General features: G+C 48.2%; 1 protein-coding gene across 2 annotated transcripts in view; it reads left to right on the top strand.

Moving 5' to 3' along the window:
• Positions 1 to 24,399, top strand: part of WDR44 (WD repeat domain 44) — an 89,012-nt gene that overhangs the window by 55,231 nt on the left and 9,382 nt on the right. Inside the window, exons 1-9 of one of the 2 annotated variants that reach the window (XM_061446242.1) lie at positions 11,111 to 11,248; positions 15,969 to 16,002; positions 19,067 to 19,141; positions 19,360 to 19,990; positions 20,831 to 20,961; positions 21,057 to 21,149; positions 22,052 to 22,188; positions 23,195 to 23,278; positions 23,556 to 23,662. In XM_061446242.1, the coding sequence (XP_061302226.1) occupies positions 11,172 to 11,248; positions 15,969 to 16,002; positions 19,067 to 19,141; positions 19,360 to 19,990; positions 20,831 to 20,961; positions 21,057 to 21,149; positions 22,052 to 22,188; positions 23,195 to 23,278; positions 23,556 to 23,662 (1,369 nt within the window). In that variant the 5' untranslated portion in view covers positions 11,111 to 11,171. Of the gene's footprint in view, positions 1 to 11,110; positions 11,249 to 15,968; positions 16,003 to 19,066; positions 19,142 to 19,359; positions 19,991 to 20,830; positions 20,962 to 21,056; positions 21,150 to 22,051; positions 22,189 to 23,194; positions 23,279 to 23,555; positions 23,663 to 24,399 lie in introns of those variants that run through there. The other variant, XM_061446241.1, reaches the window with a different exon arrangement.

Below are 24,399 nucleotides of genomic sequence, written 5' to 3'. Positions count from 1 at the left end.
GCAATGTGCTGCATCCCTGCAGCCAGGGCTCTGCCACCGCCACCCCTGTGCAACTCTCTTACCATCACCTACACACATGAGTGTGAGCAGCTCATGTGCAGGGGCTTGCATGGGCTTTAAGCCTCACTGAGCTTGCTTTCTTCAGCCCCCGATTAATGGGAAGTGATTTGAGCACTGGCCTGACCCTCCTTAGCAGGAATAAGGACTGTCAGGGTTGCCATCAGGAGAAGCCCCTGCCTGGCCCGGCTGCTGCAGCCCAGAGGTTTCCATCCTGTGCACCTAAGCAGTGCAGTAAGCCAGGCTGGAGTTTTCCTCTTGTAGACCAAAGCTCTGCTCAAATGAATTAGATTTGTTGCTCTTTTTTGATGATGAACTTGAGGTTGGAAGTGAACTGATTTGTTCTGGAGGCACAAGCGAGTAGCTGGCAAAGCACGCAGCATGTTTCCAGCATGGCAAAGCACGCAGCGTGTTCCCAGGCTGGCAAAGCACGCAGCGTGTTTCCAGCATGGCAAAGCACGCAGCGTGTTCCCAGGCTGGCAAAGCACGCAGCGTGTTTCCAGCATGGCAAAGCACGCAGCGTGTTTCCAGCATGGCAAAGCACGCAGCGTGTTTCCAGCATGGCAAAGCACGCAGCGTGTTTCCAGCATGGCAAAGCACGCAGCGTGTTTCCAGCATGGCAAAGCACGCAGCGTGTTTCCAGCATGGCAAAGCACGCAGCGTGTTTCCAGCATGGCAAAGCACGCAGCGTGTTTCCAGCATGGCAAAGCACGCAGCGTGTTCCCAGGCTGGCAAAGCACGCAGCGTGTTCCCAGGCTGGCAAAGCACGCAGCGTGTTTCCAGCATGGCAAAGCACGCAGCGTGTTTCCAGCATGGCAAAGCACGCAGCGTGTTTCCAGCATGGCAAAGCACGCAGCGTGTTTCCAGCATGGCAAAGCACGCAGCGTGTTTCCAGCATGGCAAAGCACGCAGCGTGTTTCCAGCATGGCAAAGCACGCAGCGTGTTTCCAGCATGGCAAAGCACGCAGCGTGTTTCCAGCATGGCAAAGCACGCAGCGTGTTTCCAGCATGGCAAAGCACGCAGCGTGTTTCCAGGCTGGCAAAGCACGCAGCGTGTTTCCAGCATGGCAAAGCACGCAGCGTGTTTCCAGCATGGCAAAGCACGCAGCGTGTTTCCAGCATGGCAAAGCACGCAGCGTGTTTCCAGCATGGCAAAGCACGCAGCGTGTTTCCAGGCTGGCAAAGCACGCAGCGTGTTCCCAGGCTGGCAAAGCACGCAGCGTGTTTCCAGGCTGGCAAAGCACGCAGCGTGTTTCCAGCATGGCAAAGCAAACCTCGGAGCGTGTTCCCCTGCCTATACACCCAGCACTGCCCAGGCATGGAGGGTGCCCCAAGCCTGATGCTGTTCCGCAGCCATGCTCATCCTTACCCCTTTCCATATGCAGTGAGTCCTGTAGCGCCTGCTCCACAGGCACTGGGGGAGGTGGCTCTGCCTGGCTGTGCTCAGCATTGGGGTGCTGGGGAGTGAGCCCCACAGCTCTTCCCCTGGGGAAGCTCTGCTTTTCTGCTCTGAACAGCTCAGTGGGAGCTCCGGTGCTGCTGCTCTGTGCTGGGAAGCAGCACATTGCTGACACTCCATGCACTGGAGAAGGAGGAGGAATCATCTGCTGTTGGTTCAGGATCATCCTCAACAGCCTGAGCTGGAAATTAGCTTCTGCAGCAGGTCCTGCACATTGTGTTATGATGGGAGGATGCTGGTGGTGGAGCTCTGCAGAAGCAGCTTCCATTTTCTCCAAGAGCTCCCAGGGCTGCTGACGATTTCAGCTTTACTTATTGTAATGTGTCCTTTACTGTGGTCATTTGCCTTGCTCTTTAAGGGCTCCAGTCTGACATTTGGTCTTCGCTGGGTTTGCACTGCTTGTGAGCGGAAAGGTTCTGTCTGCTTAAATAAAGCTTCATCCCAGATGCTATTTACAAGTCTCTCTTCTCTCCTCCCCAAGATGTCAATACTTGCTCTCACTGGAGGCTGGCGGGGCACCTCACACTGCTGAATGCATGTGCTCAGAGCCGGCAAGCTCCTCCGGGAAGGGCCTGGCTCTTCACATCAAAGATCATGCAAGTAGTTACTCACTGGGCTCTTTACACACAGATATTACCTCTTGAAGTGTTTGCTTCTGGTCCTTGACATATTTCTTTGTGCTGTGTGCATGGGGTTTATCTGCCTGGGGATGTAACCTCAGCCCCAGGAACGGCAAGCTTTTCTTTATGGCCTTGGTAGAAATAGCTGCTCATTTTGCTGCTGTAAAAAACAGGGAGCAGGTTAAAATCTGCCTGGCATTCCCAACAGGGATTGTGCACTGCAGCAGTGACCGTTCTCCTCATGCCAGCATCATGCTGCGAGCACCGTGCCAAGGAGGAGCCACCACGGAATCCAGGCTGCTTCCAGCAGGATTCAGGCTAAGCTCCAGCAGCCGCTGTGCTGAGTGTTCTGGGTCTGCTGCTGCTCTGGCTCCAGAGGCAAAATGACCATTGGGGTCTGGCAGCAGATAGCCCCTGCCCGCAGAGTGACTGCTGCATCCACATAGACAGACACTGGCCTGCGCTTGTGATGAGTCAGTGTCCTTCCCACAGACCTTACAAAACGAGATTTCCTTGATTCCTTGGTGCTCGGGATGCAGAACCAGGCTCGCAGGAGTTAATCTATTTAAATGAGCCTATGCTAGATAGTCCAGAGAACAGAGGCACATTCATAAGAGTTAACCCATTTAAAACTGATTTTGCCTTCCTGCAGTGGCTGTGCAGCCGAGCCTGTGGGAGAGAAAAGAGACAGCCAAGCCAGACGGTGCTTGGGGCCGAGCTCAGCTTGCTTTGCTGCAGACACCCCGCATCCAGCGTTTCGAGCAGTACCCAGGGACCAAACTGCTGGAAACAACCTGGGAAAAGCCACCAGACTCTTATTTCTTGCAAAGAAGGTCAAAATAACCCCTGCGAGCCACTGCAAAGGCAGGCAAATGGAAAGGACCCATGGAGTGAGCATGCTGCAGCTCAGCCCTCGTGTGGAGGCAAAGAAACAGCTTTGAGTTAGCTCCTTTTGCCTTTCACTGCAGGCAGGTGTGATCCGCTTTCCCTTAAGGATGGCTTTAGCTATTGGATACCAGTGGCAGGAGCAGGACATGGTCTCTTTCCCCTTAGAGTACCAAACCATGCTGACCCAGGGGAATCAGCGTCCCAAAGCCTCCAGTGGGGTCTGCAGCTGGGGCTGAGCTGTGGAGCTCGGCCAGGCTGGGATGGGTGCTCCGAGCTCTGCTGTGGGTACATGGGCTCAGTGCCCTGATCCTGCCCATGCCCAGGCAGTGGGGCATTGCACCCACCCTACAGCAGGGCTGTGCCTGTGCCGGGCACCTCTCCAGGGGCTGTCCATAGCAGTGCTCTGCTCTGAACCAAACCAAGGTCATTCAGAATAGAATCATAAATCCCAGCCTGGTTTGTGTTGAAGGGACCTCAAAGCTCCTCCAGCTCCAACCTCTGCCACGGGCAGGGACCCCTTCCACTGGAGCAGCTTGCTCCAAGCCCCTGTGTCCAACCTGGCCTTGAACACTGCCAGGGATGGGGCAGCCACAGCTTCTCTGGGCACCCTGTGCCAGCGCCTTCCTCCTCTCACTCTGCAGGGAGCAGCGCTCGCTCAGACCCCTCCAGCCGTGGTTCCTCGCCGTCCCCTTCCTCCTCCGGCCTCCTCCTCCCGCCTCCGCCGGCCCAGGACTGGCCAGGACCCCGCTCTCAGCTCATCCCTAACGCTCAGCACCGCATTTTTCCTGCCGCGCTTCCCTTTGCCTCCATCTCTCCCTGTCTTCAGGGACGCTCCTGACACCTCCAGGCCGTCTGCAGTGGCTGCTGTGCATCTCCTGCTCCTCCGCTCGCAGGGGCCGGCAGGGATTTGGATCACGCCAAGTAACAGCCACTGGTCATTTCTTAGCAATAAGCTGTTAAAAGAAGGTGGATTTACAACGATTCTTGCGTTTCCTGTTCTTTTAGGTAAAGAATCTGAGGCTTTGTGAGGCTTTTCCTAAAAAAACCCTCTGTGATTTCATTTGGCTTGATCTCTTTCCACAGAAAATGGGTTTCTGTTTGTTTGCTTCCTGATCAGCTCCAGGGAATCACCTCCAGGAGGAAGGACACTGCTGCAGGAGAAGGGAGCCATTCTGTAGCACAGACATATACAAATGATGCTCATACCAATAGATATGCTGAGAACAAATTACCCTGTAACCTCAGTAACATGCCATGGATGTATGTCGTACCTGCTTCTAAAAGACTCCTCTTGGTATTTATTGTCCCTTTCAGGATTAGCTGAGAAAGGAAATGGGAGTTTGCCCTTGCTGGCATGTCACGAAGGCAGCTGGGCTGCTGGGAAGGAAATGGAAAGGAGATGAGCTGAGAGCTGCAGCCTCCAGCCGAACCATGGGGTGGATTTGGCTCCCATGAGGAGCGTGGCAGCTATGGGAAGACTCAGCATTCCTTGGATACAAGTTTAAAGCCAAATCAGCTCAGTGGAGAGCATTTCTGCTGCTTCCTTCCATAGCCACCAGCCCCTGCCCAGCCGCGAGCTTGGATGGAGATTCCCAGTGCGGAGCTGGACATGGTGACAGGCTCATGCTCAGACCAGCAGTGACAAATGCACCGTGGTGTCCCCAGCGCCTGCAGTGATGTGTCCCTCACCCTGCGGTGAAGTCCCCACTGTCCTGCACACCAGGACCTGCAGAACGGAGGGTCAATAGGCTGCTGGAGAGAGCATTTTCCCTCCTGTGCTAAATATGGGAGCAGACATAAGTAACCCTCTTGTTCCTCCTGGGGTCGACTGGAGCACAGGAAAGTCTGGAGGAGGCTTTTCCTTTGCCTCCACTCCCAGCTGCTTCCCTCCCACTGCCGGCAGAGCAGGAGCCGGCAACTCAGGGATGGGTGGCACAAAACACCCCTGTGACCTACAGACACTGACCGCAGAGCCTGGCCTCCAGCTAGCCCTGCACAGGGACACAATGTGCAGCCACTGCCAGGTACTGAATGGGATTCCTTCCAATGGCTCCATGTTCCGGGGAGACCAGCGATGAGTCCAGAGGAGGCCACGGAGCTGCTGCGAGGGCTGGAGCAGCTCTGCCCTGGAGCCAGGCTGAGAGAGCTGGGCTGGGGCAGCCTGGAGAAGAGAAGGGTCCTGAAGGGGAGACCTGAGAGCAGCTCCAGTGCCTGAAGGGGCTGCAGGAAAGCTGGAGAGGGGCTTGGGACAAGGGATGTAGGGACAGGCCAAGGGGAATGGCTTTAACCTGCCCGAGGGGAGACTGAGATGAGCTCTTAGGCAGAAGCTCTTCCCTGTGAGGGTGCTGAGGCGCTGGCACAGGGTGCCCAGAGAAGCTGTGGCTGCCCCATCCCTGGCAGTGTTCAAGGGCAGGTTGGACACAGGGGCTTGGAGCAAGCTGCTCTAGTGGAAGGGGTCCCTGCCCGTGGAAGCTGGAAGAGCTTTGAGATTGTCTTTAAGCAGCCAGGCTGCTCCTGCGCTCCCCTGCCTTGCAGAGCAGCACGGGCAGAGCCTCTGACATTGAACTGGGACCTTCGGCTTTTGTGGCTGGAGCCAAACCCTTCATGTCCCTGAAGGCAACCCCCGGCCCGGGTGTGGAGACAGTGACTGTGAGACTGCAGAGACAGCACACAGCAGCTTTTATTGACAAGAAATGATGCCATTTAGATCAGAAATGTTTATTCAGAGCAGCTTCCAGGGTGTGAAGGGGCCTCGGAGGGTGCCAGAGCGGGATCCTTCATCAGGGACTGCGGCGACAGGACAAGGAGTGATGGGTTTGCACTGGAGCACGAGAAGTTCACTTGAGGAATGAGGCGGATTCTTCCCTGTGAGGGTGCTGAGGCGCTGGCACAGGGTGCCCAGGAAGTGGTAAATGCTGCATCCCTGGCAGTGTTCAAGTCCTGGTGGGACAGAGCCTTGGGAGCCATGGTCTGCTGTGCAGTGTCATTGCCCATGGCAGGGAGCTTGGAGCTAGAAGCTCTTAAAATCCTTTCCAACCCTAACTATCCTACAACTAAACTAAACTAAACTACAACTATCCTATAATTCTAAGAAAAATTTATTCTAGAGAAGAACAAACAAAACAGCTGCTTAACCCTATGCTAACCTATAACCTATTGAAACACCTATAGCAATAGTAACTTACTCCTATCCTAACCTATAACCTATAGAAACACCAACAACAGTAACTTACTCCTATCCTAACCTATAACCTATTGACTTACTCCTTAACAGTTACTTACACCTACACTAACCTATTCCCTATCTCTACTCTATGGCTGTTCCTATCTACCTACGCCTACGTTTTGGGGCAGAGGGGCCATTGGTGACTGTTGGGGTGGGTGCAGCAGCCCCGCGCCTGGTGCGGGTGGAGCGGGTGGCTGCAGAGGGCTGGGTGTTGTGCTGCTCCTCTGCAGCTCCTGCACCAGGCTTGAGGAGTTCAGACTGGTTTTGTTTTTCCTGGTGTTAGTCATGCACGCAGATGGGAGCCTAACCTGTAATTCTGGCTTTGCTGCTGCTATCAAACATTCACAGTGTGCCCTTCAAAGCCAGGAGCAGAAACCTCTTGTTTAATTCTGCTTGAGGAGTTTAATCCAGGACTATGACATTTCAATTACTCAGTAATTACTTTGTAATGCAGATTTAACATTCAGCTGTACACATCCCAAATTAAACCAAGAGAAGGAAAAATGCTGTATATAAGCAACTACAGGGCTGGAAAAGGCCCACAATAAAACTGGAGAGGGGCTTTGGACAAGGGATGTAGGGACAGGACGAGGGGGAATGGCTTTAACCTGCCTGTTCCCCTCAGCGGCAGGAGGCTGGAACTGGATGAGCTTTAAGGCCCCTTTCAAGACAAACCAGCCTGGGATTCTATGATTCTATGTGGTTTGGTTTCATTTCCATGGTGGTGGATCCTGGGGATCTGAGCCCTCCGTGCAGGGTGCTGCAGGGAAAGCAGAGGCAGTCCCTGGAGAACCCACAGCGTGGTGCCAAGAGCTTGCAGCGGTGAATGAGCAGGGGACAGCTGAGGAGCGCAAAGGGATGAAGGAAGAAATCCTGCCAGGATGCAGCGGTTTGGAAGCTGCCCCGTGGAGGCGGCTGCTCGGGGGTGAGGAGCTCCCTGGCTTGGGCTCATACACGCACTGGCCACCACGTGCAGGATGCAGCTGGGTTCCTGCACTGCCTATAGATCCCGAGGATTCTTATTCTTTTCATTAACACAGGAAATTAAGGGAGGTGGGAAAGAAAGTGCAGATGTCAGCAAACGAGCTGCTTTGTCCCTGCTCACCCAGAGCACAGCAGGGACCTGGAGCTGCTGGATAAGACACAGCAATATCCACGTTAGCGTCCTGGAGCTGCTTTCACATATTACTGCTGATTTCTAGCTTCCACAGCAGATACCCACACCTGCAGAAGGAAAGAGATTTGTCCCCACTAATAAGGCATTTCTCTGCTAAGCCAAATGCTGGTAACTTTGTCTAAGAATAAAAGAGATAGATCACATAGTGCCCTCTTGAAGCTCAGATGTGGTGGTTGTGATAAACTCACCACCACTGAGACGGGCAGAGTGCTCTCCTGGCTGCCAGAGCGCATGATGGTGATGTGGTCCTCAGAGGTCTTTAAAGGAAAAGTAAATACCGATTCTTATTAAATATAATAACTTATAATAAGGTGACACTCATTTACTCGTTGCTTATGGTATTAATAGCAGATATTGACCCAAGTGTGGGAATAGCCTTTTCCAATGTTCTATCATCTAACATTAATCCTTCTCAGCTCTGTGGCTGGGTTCAGATTGTCCCTCGGGTATGATTCCTGGACACTATCAAACAAATAAGTCGCTGGTTAGAATTAAGGAGATGCATTCAGCAGCAAAGGGACCCAAACGGAAACGCACATCAGGAAACGCTGCACCCGGTGTTATCCTTCAAACAGAGCACCACGGCAGGACAGGAGCAGCAAAAGGTGGCATGGGAGGGAGTGTGAGCAGCAGGGGGAGGGAGGGAAGGGGGGTCTCCCTCCCTGTTAAACACAGCCTGACTTGCTGGTTGCAGCCCAGCCTGGGTTCTCCTGACCCGCATCAGAGAGGCAGCGACCAAGGCAGCAGTGACACGTTATTGACTATGGGTGTGATGACCAGGAGCAGAAGTTTTCTCAGTGCTGCCTGGTTCGTGGTGGTGGCACATATAAAGTTACCACTTCCAGACACCACAGGACTTTGTGGTGGTGGTGGTTTATCTTTAGAAACCTAATGTTTTTTTTGTGAGCGTTTTTGGTGTGAATTTGGGTCCAACAGAGAAGATGCAGTGTAATCCTTTCTATTTCTACTTGCAAATACAAATATTCTGTAGAACCATTTAGTGAAAGCTACAGATTGTTTCTCATTCAACACTTACTTACATTCATTTTGGATCTGTTTTAATCTTCCCTATTTAAATAGGGAGTTTAATAGCAAACTCCCTATTCAAACTTAACAACATTCACTTCAGAGCAGGCTGCTCCCAGTTCTTTCTTACAAGGACAGAAAAAGCCTCCTTTTTCAGCATGCATTGCTTTGATCATGACTTTTGGGGAGCTGTGATAAGCAACATGAGTACATCTCCAAATTCCACTACACCAACTCTGATTCATAAATTATGAGGATGCTTTTAGGCAGTTAGAGACGGAGCAGAGAGAAAACAAAAATGAACCATTCCTACATACAGCACACAAATCCACTGAGCATCTTCAGACTAAAAGGAAACGTGGCGATTCAGAGGACCTGGGTGAAGGCTGAAACACAACTCACCTGCACGTCAGTGTGCCAGGGGGGATGATTAAAGAGTGTGGCTGTAATTAAATTGGTTTGTTTGTAAGAGCAGATGATGTAGTGCAAGTTACGGCAGCAGGAAAACCCTCTGAATACCAGTCCCTGCACAGCCTGACTTTTGGGAGGGCACCTGGAGGGACAGAGGGGCCTTTCCCAAGTGTTCCTAACTCCATTCAGCAGGTACTGAGTCTGCACGTCACGTTCGATGTGGGAGCTGCCCTCCATCCCTTCACACCACACAAATAAGGCTATTTCACCTCCAACAATCCAGTTTGCTGCTCCAGCTCTGGAAGCAGGGGAAAACCCCAGGCAGTGACAGTTCTGGTCAGCCCAGAACTGACTCCTGCTTGCAAAGGACCAGCCATCACTGCTGCCCCGTCCGTGGCAGTGTTCAAGGCCAGGTTGGATGGGGCTTGGAGCAACCTGCTCCAGTGGAAGGTGTGTCCCTGCCCATCGCAGGGGTTGGAACTGGATGAGCTTTAAGGTCTCTTCCAATCCAAACCTATGTCTATGGTTCTATGATTCTAGGCTATTTGCTGTAGCAGAAGCCACAGGACACCTCTACAGACACGGCCAGGCTGTTGAAAGCTTGGTGCGCAGTCAAACCTCATCCTACATCATGACCCCATGACACCTCCCCGTGACCCCTCTGCCCCGGGTGGCACAGAGCATGAAGTGACACTGCGTGATGGCTGTGGCTGTGTGCGAGCAGCAGTTTGCAGCGCTGGGAAAGAGCAGTTCTCATAAAGAGCACCCAAAATCAGATTTACATCAATGAGCTGTCAAACGGGTTGGCAAAGATCAGTGCTGCTGCGTGATGCTCGAGGTATGTGGCTTTTCCTGTTCTCCTGCTCCTCGTTCATCAGCATGGGGTTGGTCCTCAGGACTTGGATCAGAGGGGATCACCCCCCTTTATCTGACCAGCGATGCTATTCCCAAGCCACATCCCGGCTCCACATAGCTGTCACCTCTGGTCATCCCTGTCTCTCCTACTCTCACCAGACTGTCAGGGAGCAAAGTTTTACACAGGTGAGGACCCAAGGCCTGGGATGCGATGCAGGCGACCTCATTCAGTCACGTTTTGAGCATGACTTTGACCCTCCCCTCCCCGGCTGGGCTGCAGTAGGGAACCAGCCCCAACCTCTCTCTAAACATACTTCTTGCTCTTATTTGTTTTAATACAATGATAAATAATAACCTTGCTTTAGAACCTCGTGTCCCTGGGTGACCGGATGAGTCAGGAGGCTGGTGATACTCTGCAGAGGCTGCAAATGTACCCTCTATCTCCCTGCAGTGGGTTAGGATTCAGTGGGAACTCTCTGCCAACATCAGCAGCGCACGGAAATGAGCTGGGGAACGAGAGAGGGACTCCTGTGCTGTCCGGGCCTCTGAGCTAGAAGAGCAGCAGCAGCACTCATGCAGACACAACCCCTTTATGCCAGAAGCCAGCCTGGCAGCGGCAGGAGACCAAGGAATCCTTCAGTGTCCAGCCTGTGCTCACCTCTGTGACCTGGGAGCAAGTTGCAGAAGCCAGAAAGTAATTCAAGTAATTCAAGTAATTGAATTGTGGATGGTTTTATGTTAGAAAAGCCTGGCGACTGCAGTACCCCCCGTGCCAAAGAGCCTGCCGTCCATCAGAGGTTTGACCTACGATCTCCTCACTCACATGGGTTTGGCTTTTGGGACAATTGGCTCAGAAGCAATTTTGGGAGTGGATCTGAGGACTTAGCAGCCCAGTCACACAATCACATCATAGAGATCATCATAGAACAGTTTGGGTTGAAGGGACCTTAAAGCTCCTCCAGCTCCAGCCCCTGCCACGGGCAGGGACCCCTTCCACTGGAGCAGCTTGCTCCAAGCCCCTGTGTCCAACCTGCCCTTGAACACTGCCAGGGATGGGGCAGCCACAGCTTCTCTGGGCACCCTGTGCCAGCGCCTCAGCACCCTCACAGGGAAGAGCTTCTGCCTAAGAGCTCATCTCAGTCTCCCCTCGGGCAGGTTAAAGCCATTCCCCTGCGCTGCCCAGCCCCGCACCAGGCTGACGGGCTTGCACCGGCCGCACTGGGCCGCAGGGGGCGCTGTGTGGCGCTCGTCTCCACTTCCGCCTCTGCCCGCGGAGCCCCCGGTAGCCGCGCCGCGCCCTGACGTCACGAGCCGCGCCCCTCCCGTTGCCCTCTCACTTCCGCCCGGCACGGGGCGGGGCCCGGGGCCTCTCTCGCGAGACCCGCGCGGCCCCCGCGCCCTCCCCGCCCCGCCCGTCGTGCCCGCCGAGGTGGAGGCCGCCCCGCGCCCGCCATGGCCTCCGACAGCGACACCGAGGAGTTCTACGACGCGCCCGAGGACGTGCACCCGCCCGCCGCGCCCCCCGGACCGTGAGTGCCACCGCCGCTGCCCCCCCAGCGCGGCCCGGAGGGACCGCGCCCGCCCCCCCCTCCCCCCGTCTCCCCCATCGCCGCGTCCTGTGGGGAGGGAGTGGGGTTCTGATCCCTTCCGCCCTGCCCCGCGGCCCGGAGCGCGCTGCCGGCGGGCTGGGGGGGAGCGGGGATGCGGAGGAACGGAGCGGGTCTGGGTGTGCTGGGGAGGGTCGCAGGGGCTGTGGGTGAGGTCGCATCCTCGGGCAGGCTCTTTGGGGTTAAGGCGAGCGGAGGTGACCCGTAAATACCACAGAATAACAGGTTTTCTGAGGGAGAAAGGAGCGGGCGTGAGCTTCTCCAGCAACAGGCTGCAGCTGTGTTTGGAGCTGCTTCCAGCGTGCTCCCTCCCTTGGTTTTCGTGGTGTTGATCTGATGCTGCCGGTGTTTGTGCAGGGCATGGTTCTGTGCACGGTCTGAGCAGCGGTTACCTCGGGCTTTCGGTATCGCAACCCTGTTGATGTTGGCCAGATGCGCTCCCTCCTTTTAAATTATCCATATCTCTGTCTGGCTTTGTGCTGAGCAGGTGCTGGCTTCTATCAGTTCTGGTTTTGTGTTGTCTGGACCAAACCAATCCATTGCTTGACCTTGTCGGGTAAGGTTTCATGCAGGTTTTCCAGAAAGCAATAAGATATGGATTGTGGGCTCCATCCATTCGAAGCTTTAATAATTGAATAAGGGCTTGTTTTAATCTGTCAGTGGTCACTGGATGCCTAGAACAAAAGAAAACCTGGATCCTTCCTTCTCAAAAGGATCCTTCCTGCACAAAAGCTTTTCTGAACTTAGGTTTTTACATAGCCTGGTGAAAAGCACATCCCAGAGTGTGGCTCGGCAAGATGTGGTGGGCACATTGACAGTGCTCGTGCTGGAATGAGGTTCTGCTCCCGCTGCTTGCCTTGCCCTGGCACTGCCAGTCAGGAAACTCTCCTATGAGTAGCATTAACTCAGAGTCATTGAAAAGAGCTGAAAACTAGGAACAGCAAAAGCTATCCGACAGGTCAGATGGCTGGATCCTGGCAGGATGGGGACGGGGGAAGGGTGTTGGATTTGTCTGGCAAGAAGGGGGAACCAGGCACATCCTAGCTGCTCATGGCCTGACTTTGCAGGTCTCCGCCACATGTACCTAAGCAGAACTTGGGAACATGAAGTCACTCACTAGAAATTAAAGTGAAAGATGCTTTTAACTTTTCCGTTGCTCTTCCATAACCTCTGAGGATACATTACTGACTCCAGTTAACAGAGTTCTGTCAGCCTGAGTAAGGTAAGGGGGTGCCCTCAGAGGGCTTAGTTTGCAGTGCAGGTACTGAGTCTGGAATTTAGTCTGCTCTTGAATCTGTACTGACAATGTGGAGAGCATTTTCTCTTAAATAAGCTTTGAGATTCGTTCAGAGCTAATTTCACATCTACGTTAGATGCTTCTCAGAAGCAGGGTTGTCAGTTGTCCTTTTGAGACCCAGGCACTTGTAATGGCGTTGAGTTGGGACCCACAAATCAAGTCAAAACATTCTCATGGGAGAAAGAGCAACTGAAAACAAGTTCATGTTGCCTTCTGCAGCTGGAGGCATTTCCTTGTGTTCTAATGATCATCAGCAAAACCCCTTGGGAATTGTTTTTGGCAGCATATGCTGTAGCCAGTTTCACAAAGTGGCATGGATATGTTTGCCCTCATTAAAAATGTGGAGTCTGTAGCTTCCCCGCACCCTGAGTTGCAGGTGGGAAAGTTTAATAAGTGCTGATAAATTCAGCTGTTTGTGTAACCTGCTGACTTCTTTGTTGTTGATTTGTTTTGTTGTCTCCTGCTGTGCAGGAGTGGAGTTTGCAAGTTGCATGTAAGCTCCTAATTCCCACCGTAATCAATAGGTGCTGATGCTTAAGCCCCTCTCTCAAGAAAAGCACCACATCTGCATGCTCAAGTGCAGATATAACTGGTGTTCTCTACGAATTAAATAGCAGACATCACAGAACTCATTACAAAATGTTTCTTGCAGGTGGTAGTGGACTGAGGTTGCTCTCCTGGATCCATGAGGTGAAGTGTGTTTAAATCACGTATTTGGAGACCATGGTGTCCCTTCTGTATGCCGTACTTCTATGGTAGATCTTGCCTTTTACATGCAGTTCTACTGAAAAGGCACTGGATTTGAGATACGATGTAGATCATGAGAAATATCCTCTAGTACCTTCATCACAGTTCTTGAATTCTAACTTCCGTAGTCCTATCTGTTTGAAGCTGCTTCCATGGTTTTTCTGAAGAATCTAGTTTTCCTCTCTGTAGGAAGCTTGATGGTGTTAAGTTGTGCCCTGTTGACACATGGGACATGCTTAGTACAACTTTTCTTTCTGTGCGTGTTTCGGGCAACATCCAAAACTGATCTTGGCAGCTGACTGATGGAGTGTGAAGTGTTGGGGATACTGCTGTAGGGACTTGCAGCACTGCAGATGTGTTTCTGAGTTAGCTTCCCAAGGGCAGCCTGAACAGGGCATTGCAGTAGTGAATCCTTGCGGTTTGGAAGGTGTGGGCTGCCACAGAGAGCTGCAGCAAGAGTAATTGTAGCTTCCAGGCCAGCCACAGGTTAGAGAGAGAACACGTCATGTGCAAGTGGAGGGACAGCAGGAAATGCCCTTCCTGGGCTGGTGGCTGAACCTGTGTGTGCTGTGCAGTGTGCTACTGCTCTGTGTACACCTCACATCTCCTTCTTGTCAGCACGGTAACAGTGTGCATCTCCTGGGAGAGCCAGCAGTGTGGTCCTGGGTCCGACAAAGGCAATCCTGTCACTGGGGGAGGTTTTGAAGGGCTGAGTGGTTTATTTGACATACGATAGTTGAAAACGTGAAGCTTGGTTCACATAGGTACTGGGCTGGGACTACCTGATAGTGGGAATGGCGGCTTCCTAGAGTCTGGGCAGGGTGAGGATGAATTGGACAGCTGAATAAATAAATAGTAGTTAAAAGAAGTTCTTAATGGGTTTATTTGCCATGAGCTTGACAAGGCACCAGGTTGTGTTTGTGCAGGTGAAATGGGATTTTACTTTGAGTTTTGTTTAATGTTTGGAGATAACCTTGAGCCCCTCCTCTGTTAAACTGCTGTTACAGTGGTGTCGTGTAAGAAAACAAGTTAGAAGTATTCCGTGTGAATGTGGTTTGCAAGCTCTATGGTTACCAACTTCTAAATCCCACTATTAACTAAACAGTAATACTAGGCAACAAAATTAAGGTTTTGACGTATGTTTTCTGTGGCATATGTCAGTCTCCATGTTCTGCCTGCTAACCCTGGAAAGCTACAGATCTTTCAAAGCAAAATCAAGGTTTGATGGACCTTCATACAAATATTTTCAGACATTTTTGCCACCATATATATTCTTTTTTAAAATGCAAGCAGTTCAGATACTGCATCTGTAAAACCAGTGGCCTTAAGGTAAAACTGGGGACTGGAGAAAGCTGGTAACTTCAGGAAGGAAAGACCATTCCAGAGGGAAGTTCAGTTACAAGAGGCTGCCGTTACAAAACTTACTCTCTATCTTGTCTGTCTGAATGGAAGAGCACAGAAGCAGCAGCTCATCATGAATAAGGGTGCGCTGGGGCTTATAAACATGACGCTCAGATAGTCTCAGCAAGACACCAGACTTACTGGCTTTGTTAGGAACTGATCTGAAGGTGATGTTACTGCCAAATACTTGTAACAGCTTTGCACTGTTTCTAAAGCTTCACCTTAGCATCAGAGGTGTATGTGTGCGATACTGAGCTCCCAGCACTGTTACATTCTACACCTGTGAGCTCTGTCGTCTCTGTTACTGGAGCAGCCTGGTGTGGAAGAACCCTCAGAAGATCTTGTGGCCCAACCTTTCAACCTCTTGCTATGTAAGGCCCTGCAGTCAGTGTGACTCAATACTTGAATATCTTGTAGAATTCTGCAGAGCTCATGGGAAATACAAGTTCAGGATATAGGGAGAGTTGAGTGCTCACTGCCTAGAGTGAGCGGTGACCTGAGGAGCAGTAATTATTTGATACTGTTCCCTTAGGACACCTTGTTCTTTCATGTAATTAGTGACACAAAGGCATGTGTGTGAGTGGATGCAACTGCGTATTCCCTGTTTCCCAGGATGTATTTTGGGAAGTAGTGGAAAACTAGTTCCCTCCTGTTAGAATGTCAATACTGATGTTTATTCTGAATGTCATGATTAGAAGCAATACTCACTTGCGTGAGTTGAAGGTCAGAATGGTTGTGATAGTGTTGACTGTGTAGATCAGGGCTCAGGCACTTGGTTTGCAAGCCACTAGAGCATTGGTACTTCTGATTTCTGAGGGTTTTGGTTTCTTTGATGTCTATCTACCCTGTGCCTCCCTTTACATGCCAACTTTAAACTCTGTTTTTAAACGTGTACTTGGAATAGCATCAGTTTATTAGGAAAGGGTGATGGAAACAGGATTTGTAGAAGATTCTGCTGGGAAACTTCCAGGGACTGTGGAAGCTGTGGATCTATGTGTTGTAGGCACAGCTGGGTATTCAACTCTTCTTGAGTAAAGGAGTGGTATAAGAAACTTACCCTTTGTTGCTTGTTTGAAGTATCAAGTCCACACTTGTTGTAGAGCAGGACTGTATTTCAGACTGTTCAAGATGAAGCTTACTGTCCAGAGATCTTTTCTCTTTGCACTCTACCTAAGTCTTGTATTCTCTTTCTAACAGGTCACCATCAAAAGCTGGATCCCATATGGTAAAGGTGAGTGTCTTAAAATCAATCGTATGCTTGTTGCTAAACCCAGTGCTGAGCATTTCTGCCTAAAGTAGATGTACTATGGGAGACCTAACATCTGCAGATGGGAAATTACAGGCTTTCCTTGTTGTAGGTAGCAATTGTGCTTATGCCTCTTGAAGTTCCTTGAACTTTACCTTTATTTAGGGTATGTTAACATGTCTCGAAGCTAATTTTATTCTGGAATGTGTAAGTGCAATTGAATTGACTCAGTTACTAGACTGCACTCTTTCAAGTGGTTTGTGAGTAGTAAGCAAGTCTCTGCAGCACTTGGATGTTGGTTATTTATATGAAATACTTGACTTTGCTCTCTTCTGTCTTTAAAATAAGAAAAACGCTGGGCTTTGTACTTCCAAAGCCTCCCCTTGAGGTTATGTGAAGATAAAACACTATATTTAACTTAATGAGACAGCGCTGCCACGTCCCACGCAGGTACTTGGTATGCTGCATCTGTGCATGGTGACAGTGCAGCTGAGGCTGGCCCACATCTAATAGGTGAGGAGTTGGAACCTTGTACAGCAACCACTTGTTTCCTGGGCTCAGAAGGGACAAAGGTGATGCTGTGCAACACATTGTCATAAAGAAGGCTTGACATTCCATCCTTAAAGGGTTGGGAAATCCTGGTAAAAAGGGTGTTTCTGGTTTGTCAGTAGCACTCTCTTCTGAATCAAGAATCTTTTTGCAGTATCTTATGGTATCTCATATGGAACAGAGACATAGCCCCTATTTCATGTTCTGCTTAATGTTCCTTCAGTGATTAAGTACAACATGTGAAGGCCTTTCACAAAATAGTGCCCTATCATTATGACTACATTCGGTGCAATCAGTGAATTTCAAAGCTAACTTTAATATCTTCTCTGAATTATTGGCTGTGGAGTTCTGTATGTTGCTTGTAGGTGGGTTGGGTTTTTTTTTTTACGTATCTTTTTAAGTCACTTGTTCCAAGCTGTGTTTCTGAAGGTGGAAAAAGGAGTTACTTTTCTGCTTGGTACAGTATCAGTTCAGTGAATGTGTGACTAATGGTATCATTTGTCTTGGAATGAGCAAGAAATATTTCCCCAGTCCAAAGTTTAAGAGGTGTGTGAGGTTTGTGTCAACAGAATTAGAAATTAATATAATGGCCTCTGTAGGCACTGATTGCACTAAAGGGTTTTGAGTCCTCACACCTCTGAAGGGAGATTTTAGTGCTAAAGCAAAAGAGAACTTGCATTTAGAACAGAGAAAATGTATGGAAGGAGGGGGGGAGTGGAGAGAGAAGAAGAACTATTCTATTACCATAGCTCTCTGCATGATAATGTTCTTTCTTGAGGTCAGAACTCCAGGATGGATGTCTGTAAAAGCTGTGTGGTTTTCTCCAAACATAATATGTTAGTATGGTATTAAGATTTTCTTTGATTAGGTGGGTGTCTAAGAAGACTCTAAGGAGAAATTGCTTAGCTCTCTGTCCTAGGCAGTCACTCTGAATCTTGTTTGTAGTCCAGGAAAATATGGGGAAGTCTTTTAAAATACCTGTTTACCATGGAGATGAGGTGTCTTCTATGTATCCAAAGCTGTAGAAGCAGAATTAAATTAATAGCTAACAAAAATAGCTCATAATGGTAACAGCCAGCTTTTGGGGGCTTTAACACTAGAGGACTGCTGACTTCAGCAGCAGAATTCTGGGTCTGTAGACAGGAAGGAGGAGTAGAACAGCAGTTTTGTGTCTCAACTCAGGGAATCAGCTCGTCATAGAACTGCAGCCTGATTTGGGTTGGAAGGGAGCTTAAAGCCCATCCAGTTCCAACCCCCTGCTGTGGGCAGGGACACCTTCCACTAGAGCAGCTTGCTCCAAGCCCCATCCAACCTGGCCTTAAGATGGGAGTTGAAATGTTTGGTTTTTCTTAATGTTTCCAGCTCGGTGACTTAATTCTGAGTCAGTTGTGAGTAGTTTTTTTGTTTGTGGGACAAATACAGGCTTTTATCTGCAGCTTTGGTCACCAAATAGCCTGTGCAGGATGGTCAAAGAGTGGAACAAGTTCCTCAGAGATCATGTGCAGTCTCCATTCTTGGATATAGTCATAACCTGAGAGACACATTTCTCAGTTGTCTCTGTTTTGAGATGCTTGACATGCCCAAATTGTAACCTAACTCTAATATTCCTGATTCCTAGGGCTGCCTGCCTTAACTATGGGGTTTGTGGGGTTTGTTTGTTTAAATTAAACAAGACTTAGAATTATTAAAAGGGTATTTTCTACATTATTTTGGCACACAAAGCCACCTTTAGCAAATTGTTTTCATTAATTCTTCGTTTGGTAGGATGTGCCAAAGTGTTGGTGTTGCTTGCGCATCTCAAAACTACACTTCTTCAACTTGAAGCTGGCTTTACAGCAGTACTATAATATCCTAGGAGTGTTGATTATAAAGAATGAACAGTATACTGAGCTTTGAATTTTCATGCAGTTTTTCATCCAAGTGTTGTTGGGTTTTGCTTAAAGTTGGTCATTTCATTTGTTCTGGTGCAGTTTATTCAGATGCTGGAAGGATCTGCATGAAAATGGTGACTAAAATAGTGTGCACTAGGGATAATCGTGGAACATTAAGATTCCCTGTCAGCACCTCAGAAGTGTACCTGTGACCCCTTGGTAGATCTGCCTGACTTAACCTGGAGATGTCTGTTACATATGGTGGTAACACAGTTCCTGCATCCTTTCCACAAGCTGATAGAGAAGGAAATATTTTAATATGGACTTTCCTTGTTGCAGGTGATGGAATGTGGATGTTTCTGTAAGCTTCGTGCTACCTTCAATTTGAGTTTAGTTGAGGTTGAAACCTTTTGAACTGCTTTTTTGTTTAGTAGTGTTCAGGCTTTCTGTGCATGGAGATGTGAAATACTCTCCACCTGCACTGTACATTGCAGTTCAAACATCTGTGACAGCACAAGGTGTGCAAATGGAGCTGAAGTCTTGGCCTTTATGCTATTTAATGTGTTGTAGCTGTATTTTTGTTGGGTCTTACTGAAGAACTACCATCATCTTATGTCTTTTTCCCATAGGATGTGGACAGTACGATACTCAAAACTGGAAATGAAACCTTTGTCCAAGAAATGAAACAAGATGATTCAAAAGAGGTTAGTGTTCAACCCTGATGCTTTATGCTTCCAGCATCACACTAGAAATATTAAATAATTGAGTAATCGGTCTTCATCTTGACATTTACATAGATCAGAATTTGTCCTTAATGTTAGTAATAATGTTCATCTGAAGGGTAAAAACCAAGCTGACTGATGAGTGCATGCTTGAGGTGGCTGCTGTTTAACAGGCTAATGCTTTGGGTTTGTTTCTTTAGATTATCGACAGTATTATAGAAGAAAGCCAGAAGGCACAACAACTAGATGATGATTCTTTAGATCCTAGAGGAAAAGATCTAACTGTTCCAACTTCAGACGCAAACGCTTGGATTTCTGGAGCAGGTATCGTTAATAATATTCCAGAAGTACTACCTACTAAAATACCATTACAAGAAGACCCTGGAGAGCTGGTACATCAGAGTGTGTGCAAGGACACTGAGTTGGAGTCTGGGAAGCCTTTGTTTGCTTCTGAGAAACAGGAAGCTCCTAAACTAACAAAAGTAACAAATGCAACTGACCATAAAATGGATGAAACTGAAGCACAGAAAGAAGCACCCAAAACTGAGGACTTAACAGACAAGAAAGAGGCCAGTACTTTAGAACAAGTGGCTTCAGATTTATCGACCAAAGACCTTTCTACAACAGAAGAAATCCCTCCAGCAAAGCCCCCACGGCAGCTCACTGTAGAGCCGGACATAGTTGCCAGCACAAAGAAGCCTGTCCCAGCCCGGCCACCACCTCCAACAAACGTCCCCCCCCCGAGGCCACCCCCACCTGCCCGGCCAGCCCCACCACCACGGAAGAAGAAGAGTGAGCTGGATTTTGAAGTGCAAAAACCTGGCTTAGAAGGCAAGTGTTCTATTTTGGATGGGTTTCGTTATCTGCATGGTTGCTATTTTTGTGTTTTGAGTGAAGAATCATTCGATCTTGTGATTTTAGTTTAGTTGATATGTAAATGATAGGGAAAAAAAATAATTCTTCCACAGTCTTGGCTTCTTACAGTGGAGAAATACCCTTTTGCATTCCAAGTGTTCCTAATTCATAGACTCTGGTAAACTAACACTTCCTACCAAGGTAGCTAATTATAGAATCATGGAATCACAGTATGGTTTGGGTTGGGAGAGACTTTAAAGCTCCTCCAGTTCCAACCCCTGCCACGGGCAGGGACACCTTCCACTAGAGCAGCTTGCTCCAAGCCCCTGTGTCCAACCTGGCCTTGAACACTGCCAGGGATGGGGCAGCCACAGCTTCTCTGGGCACCCTGTGCCAGCGCCTCAGCACCCTCACAGGGAGGAGCTTCTGCTTAAGAGCTCGTCTCAGTCTCCCTTCTGGCAGGTTAAAGTACTCCAAGTAAAACGTGTTCAATCTTCAGCTGCATAGAAACACAAGTCAGATGTAGCAAAAGAGAGTAGTCGTGGGTTAGTTAAAGTAAATTACCTTTTAAAAAAAAAAGAGAAGTTAATGAAACTTCAGAGGACTAGGCAGGAAATCGTGCCTGTGCCTCCACCTATGGATGAAGCACGTAATTGATAAGGCAGATTTGGTGGCATTTGATATTTAAAATAAAATTACACTTGTCAGCAAGGGTGTTCAGGGGTGTAAGGGTGTTATTAGGCCTCTGACACTCTGTAGCCTATGGAGCCTATGGCATCGTTATGCTCTTGTCTCTAATGTGATTTTTCTTTGCAGTTTCTCGAGAGCACTTCTCAGCTGGTGATCTTCTAACTCCGAGTACAGTGGCAGAGGGAGTGCCCAAAGATTCTCAGCCTTCTTTGGACCTGGCAAGTGCAACTAGTGGAGATAAAATAGTCACTGCACAGGTATTGGAAATGGCTCTCAGTTTGAGGACTGTAACATTGGCTGTTACTGTGGTGTTACAACAGAGATAACTTGTTCTCTGTCTGCAAAACTTCAGGAAAATGGGAAAGCAGCTGATGGCCAAACAGCAAATGAAGTACTTGGACCACAAAGACCTAGGTCTAATTCTGGAAGAGAGCTCACAGATGAGGTACTAATGCATGTGGTCTGTGTATGGTACATTCTTATGCTCGTTTTTCCAGTCTGTGACATGAATTGGAGTAGTCTCACATCACTGTGCTCTGACCCACTGCATTCTGTGACCAGGGGTGCACACAGGAGGGCTGGCATGCTGGCTTTGTCCGTTCTGTGGGCCCTGAGTCATAGGTGGTATTAGTGTTTGGAAGTGTGAGCTGTAATAGATCTGAAATGCTCTGAGTTTGTGTTTGTTGCTGTGCAAGCACGTTACAAGGTGTCAGTGAGAGGGAACACAGCCGACTTGACATTTTGTCGCTTATTTAAAAGGGGAAGGAGTCAGCAATAGAAGAACTGTTTTCCCAATGTTAAAAAACAGTTTCTTCAGTTAATAAATTCCATTAATCTGATGAAGTTATCAGGCTGCTGCCAGTCTTGTGTTTGTCTGTATATAGCTGCTTTAACTATTGCTGAACAGATGTGTATATTCATGAGATGGTCCAAAAACCCCTTTTCCTTTGTGTAATACTAGTTAGGTCTAAATGCTGTTTTTCTGCAGGTAAAGGTTGTCTTTGACTGAATCAAAACTTCAGCTGTTAGAATATCTGAAAGGAAAAGAGTTCAACCTCTTTTAATTACATGTTTGACATGGAAGGTGTCAGGCAGTGGCTGATGTCTCTGTAACTGCATTTCTGATCTATGGAATTGAGGCTTCTGGTGGCATGTAACTGTTCATTTCTGTATAGTGGTTGCTAATGTTGGTGCTAACACACTAAAGCTCTCCTAACTTAAACTTAGTCCTTGTAAAATAACTATATAGTGAGCTACAGAATTTCCCATTAGGATAACTAGTTTGTAAGGTCAGATGATTCCTGAGCCTAATAAGGTCATTGTGATTTCCTATTTTCTTTTCCATAGGAAATTCTAGCAAGTGTAATGATAAAAAACCTCGATACGGGTGAAGAAATACCCCTGAGTTTGGCAGAAGAGAAGTTGCCAACAGGCATCAATCCTCTAACTTTGCATATCATGAGGAGAACTAAAGAATATGTCAGGTATGAATGATGGTAGCTTTCACCTCTTTGATACTGTTGCTGTCATAAGTTTTTGTATATGTGAAGGCTGCTCTTGTGCCAGAGTCCTGATCCATCTGTCTAATTTGAGTGCTAACTCCCAGCTCTCTCTGAAGTAGGCTGTTTATTGAATTATTTTAACTAAAAGTTGAAGGTATTGCTGGCACTTGACAGGCAAGTATGTCTGAGAATGCAGCTGAACTGCACTTAGCACCTGGTGTGCTGCATGCTGTCATTTCTGTAGTGAATTAAGCACAGCTTATATCCAAGCACTACATGTTTGTGCTGTCACCTTCTGTAGCTTTTTCAGTGTTTAAATTAGTAGACTTTGGTCCTCTGAAGATCTGTTGTCATTGGTATAGCTGGCTGCTTTGTTTCCCTGTTCTCAACAGAGCTTTAGCCCTTCCAGTGTTTAAACCTGAGTCTTTTTGTTAACTGATAGAAAAAATACAGTTTCTTAATGATCGGGGAATTGTGGCAGTCTAGATGTTGATTTCAAAGGCCTGGATTTATGTGAATTTATACATCAGACAATCTTCAGGGGTTTTGCTTTGCTGAATTATCACTGAAGAGCTCACTTGTGTAGAGCTGGGCTCTTCTGTGTACAAACTTCTGTTTAGAATGAACCACTGTTAATGTATTTGATCTAAGGAAAGCAAGGTTTGAGAACACGGTGGCATGTTACCAGTTCCTAGTACTTGATGTAATTTGCTCTTAGCTTTCAAAGCATCACGGAAAGCTGAAGTTTGCAATCTGTGGAAAGGGCTAATATATCTTTGGCCTCTGGAGAGGAAGTACAGTTTTAGTATCAGGATGCCTAAGAATTGTAAGATCTGCTTTATTGATTCACATCACCTCCATGTTTTTCCAGTGTGTTGCATGAAAGAATAAAGATGGATCCAAAAATGCAGATCTTACTTTACTGATGTTTCATTCCCTTCAGATTCATTCTGATTTCATATTAAACAATCACTTCTGTATTTCCTAGTAACGATGCAGCACAGTCTGATGATGAAGACAAAATGCAGACCCAGCAAACTGACTCCGATGGAGGGAGGTTAAAACAGAAAACGTAAGATGCTGTTTCATGTCCCTACAAAGAGAAGGCAGGCTTTGTTTTTCCAAACTGAAGCTCCCCTTCTGACCTGTGAACAAGTTAACTTTTAAATACAAGTGATACCCGCGTTTACATAAGCCCATTGCTCTGCAGTTGAACTGAAGGTTACCTGCTTGTTTTGAGAAGCAGTAATGGAACGAGATAATACTGCGTTTCAAAAACTATTGATTCATAATAGCAACAAATGAGAATTTGTCAGTGTTGTGTTGAAAAACTGCCTTTGCTTTTTAAGGACCCAGCTGAAGAAGTTCCTTGGCAAGTCTGTAAAGCGAGCAAAACACCTTGCTGAGGAGTACGGCGAACGTGCTGTCAACAAAGTGAAGAGCGTTCGAGATGAAGGTAAGTGACACTGATTCTTTTATATAGACATACATATTTTTAATAGGATAATCTCTTTGTTTGAGGGCTTCTAGGACTCAAAGCTAGCTGAGGGGCATGCACTGCTTATTCTACCACTGTACAGTTGCTTAGGGATTTTGAGACCAGCAGATGACAAGAAATGATTCTTGTCAAGTAATAGTTGAGAGACCTTTTCAGCTAAACCAGTTGAATACTCTCATTTTTCTTGTGCTGTTAGCAATCTGCCTGCTGTCAAAATGTAATTTGAGGGGGGAAGTTGTTGCAGCAGAGGTAGAAGTGGGGGATTGTCCTCATTATTTCAATAAGATCAGATTGGTTTTGACAACCAGTGCCACCGTTAGAGTTCTCATATAGCTTGAGCTGCTGTTAGATTTCCCAACTACAACTGAATTCTCCTCTTGCTTCATCAATATTTCCTTCAGATAGACTTCTAGTACTGCAGTAAGCCAAGCTAACCACAGCCTGAGCTGAGTGCCATAGAACTGCTGCACTTCAGCATCTTGCATTGCCACTGGCTGTTTGCACCAGCTCTTTTGTAATTCTTATGCTTTGTGGGCAGGTGACCAGGCCATTTCGGCCTCTTCAGTCAGAAGAAACCAATACAGTCATTTTCAGCACACATTAAACTGACAGAAGTCACTTAGTGCAGCATCTGCTGAATGGCCGATGGGTGCAAAGAAAGGGGCACAACAAAAATGGATAGCAGCTCTTACTTT

The sequence above is a fragment of the Pezoporus flaviventris genome, unplaced genomic scaffold (genome assembly GCF_033815535.1).
Source record: "Pezoporus flaviventris isolate CSIRO_AGI_PZ_B2104156 unplaced genomic scaffold, CSIRO_AGI_Pfla_v1 ptg000005l, whole genome shotgun sequence".
Taxonomy (NCBI): Eukaryota; Metazoa; Chordata; class Aves; order Psittaciformes; family Psittacidae; genus Pezoporus; species Pezoporus flaviventris.
This window is presented reverse-complemented; position numbering and strand designations above follow the sequence as displayed.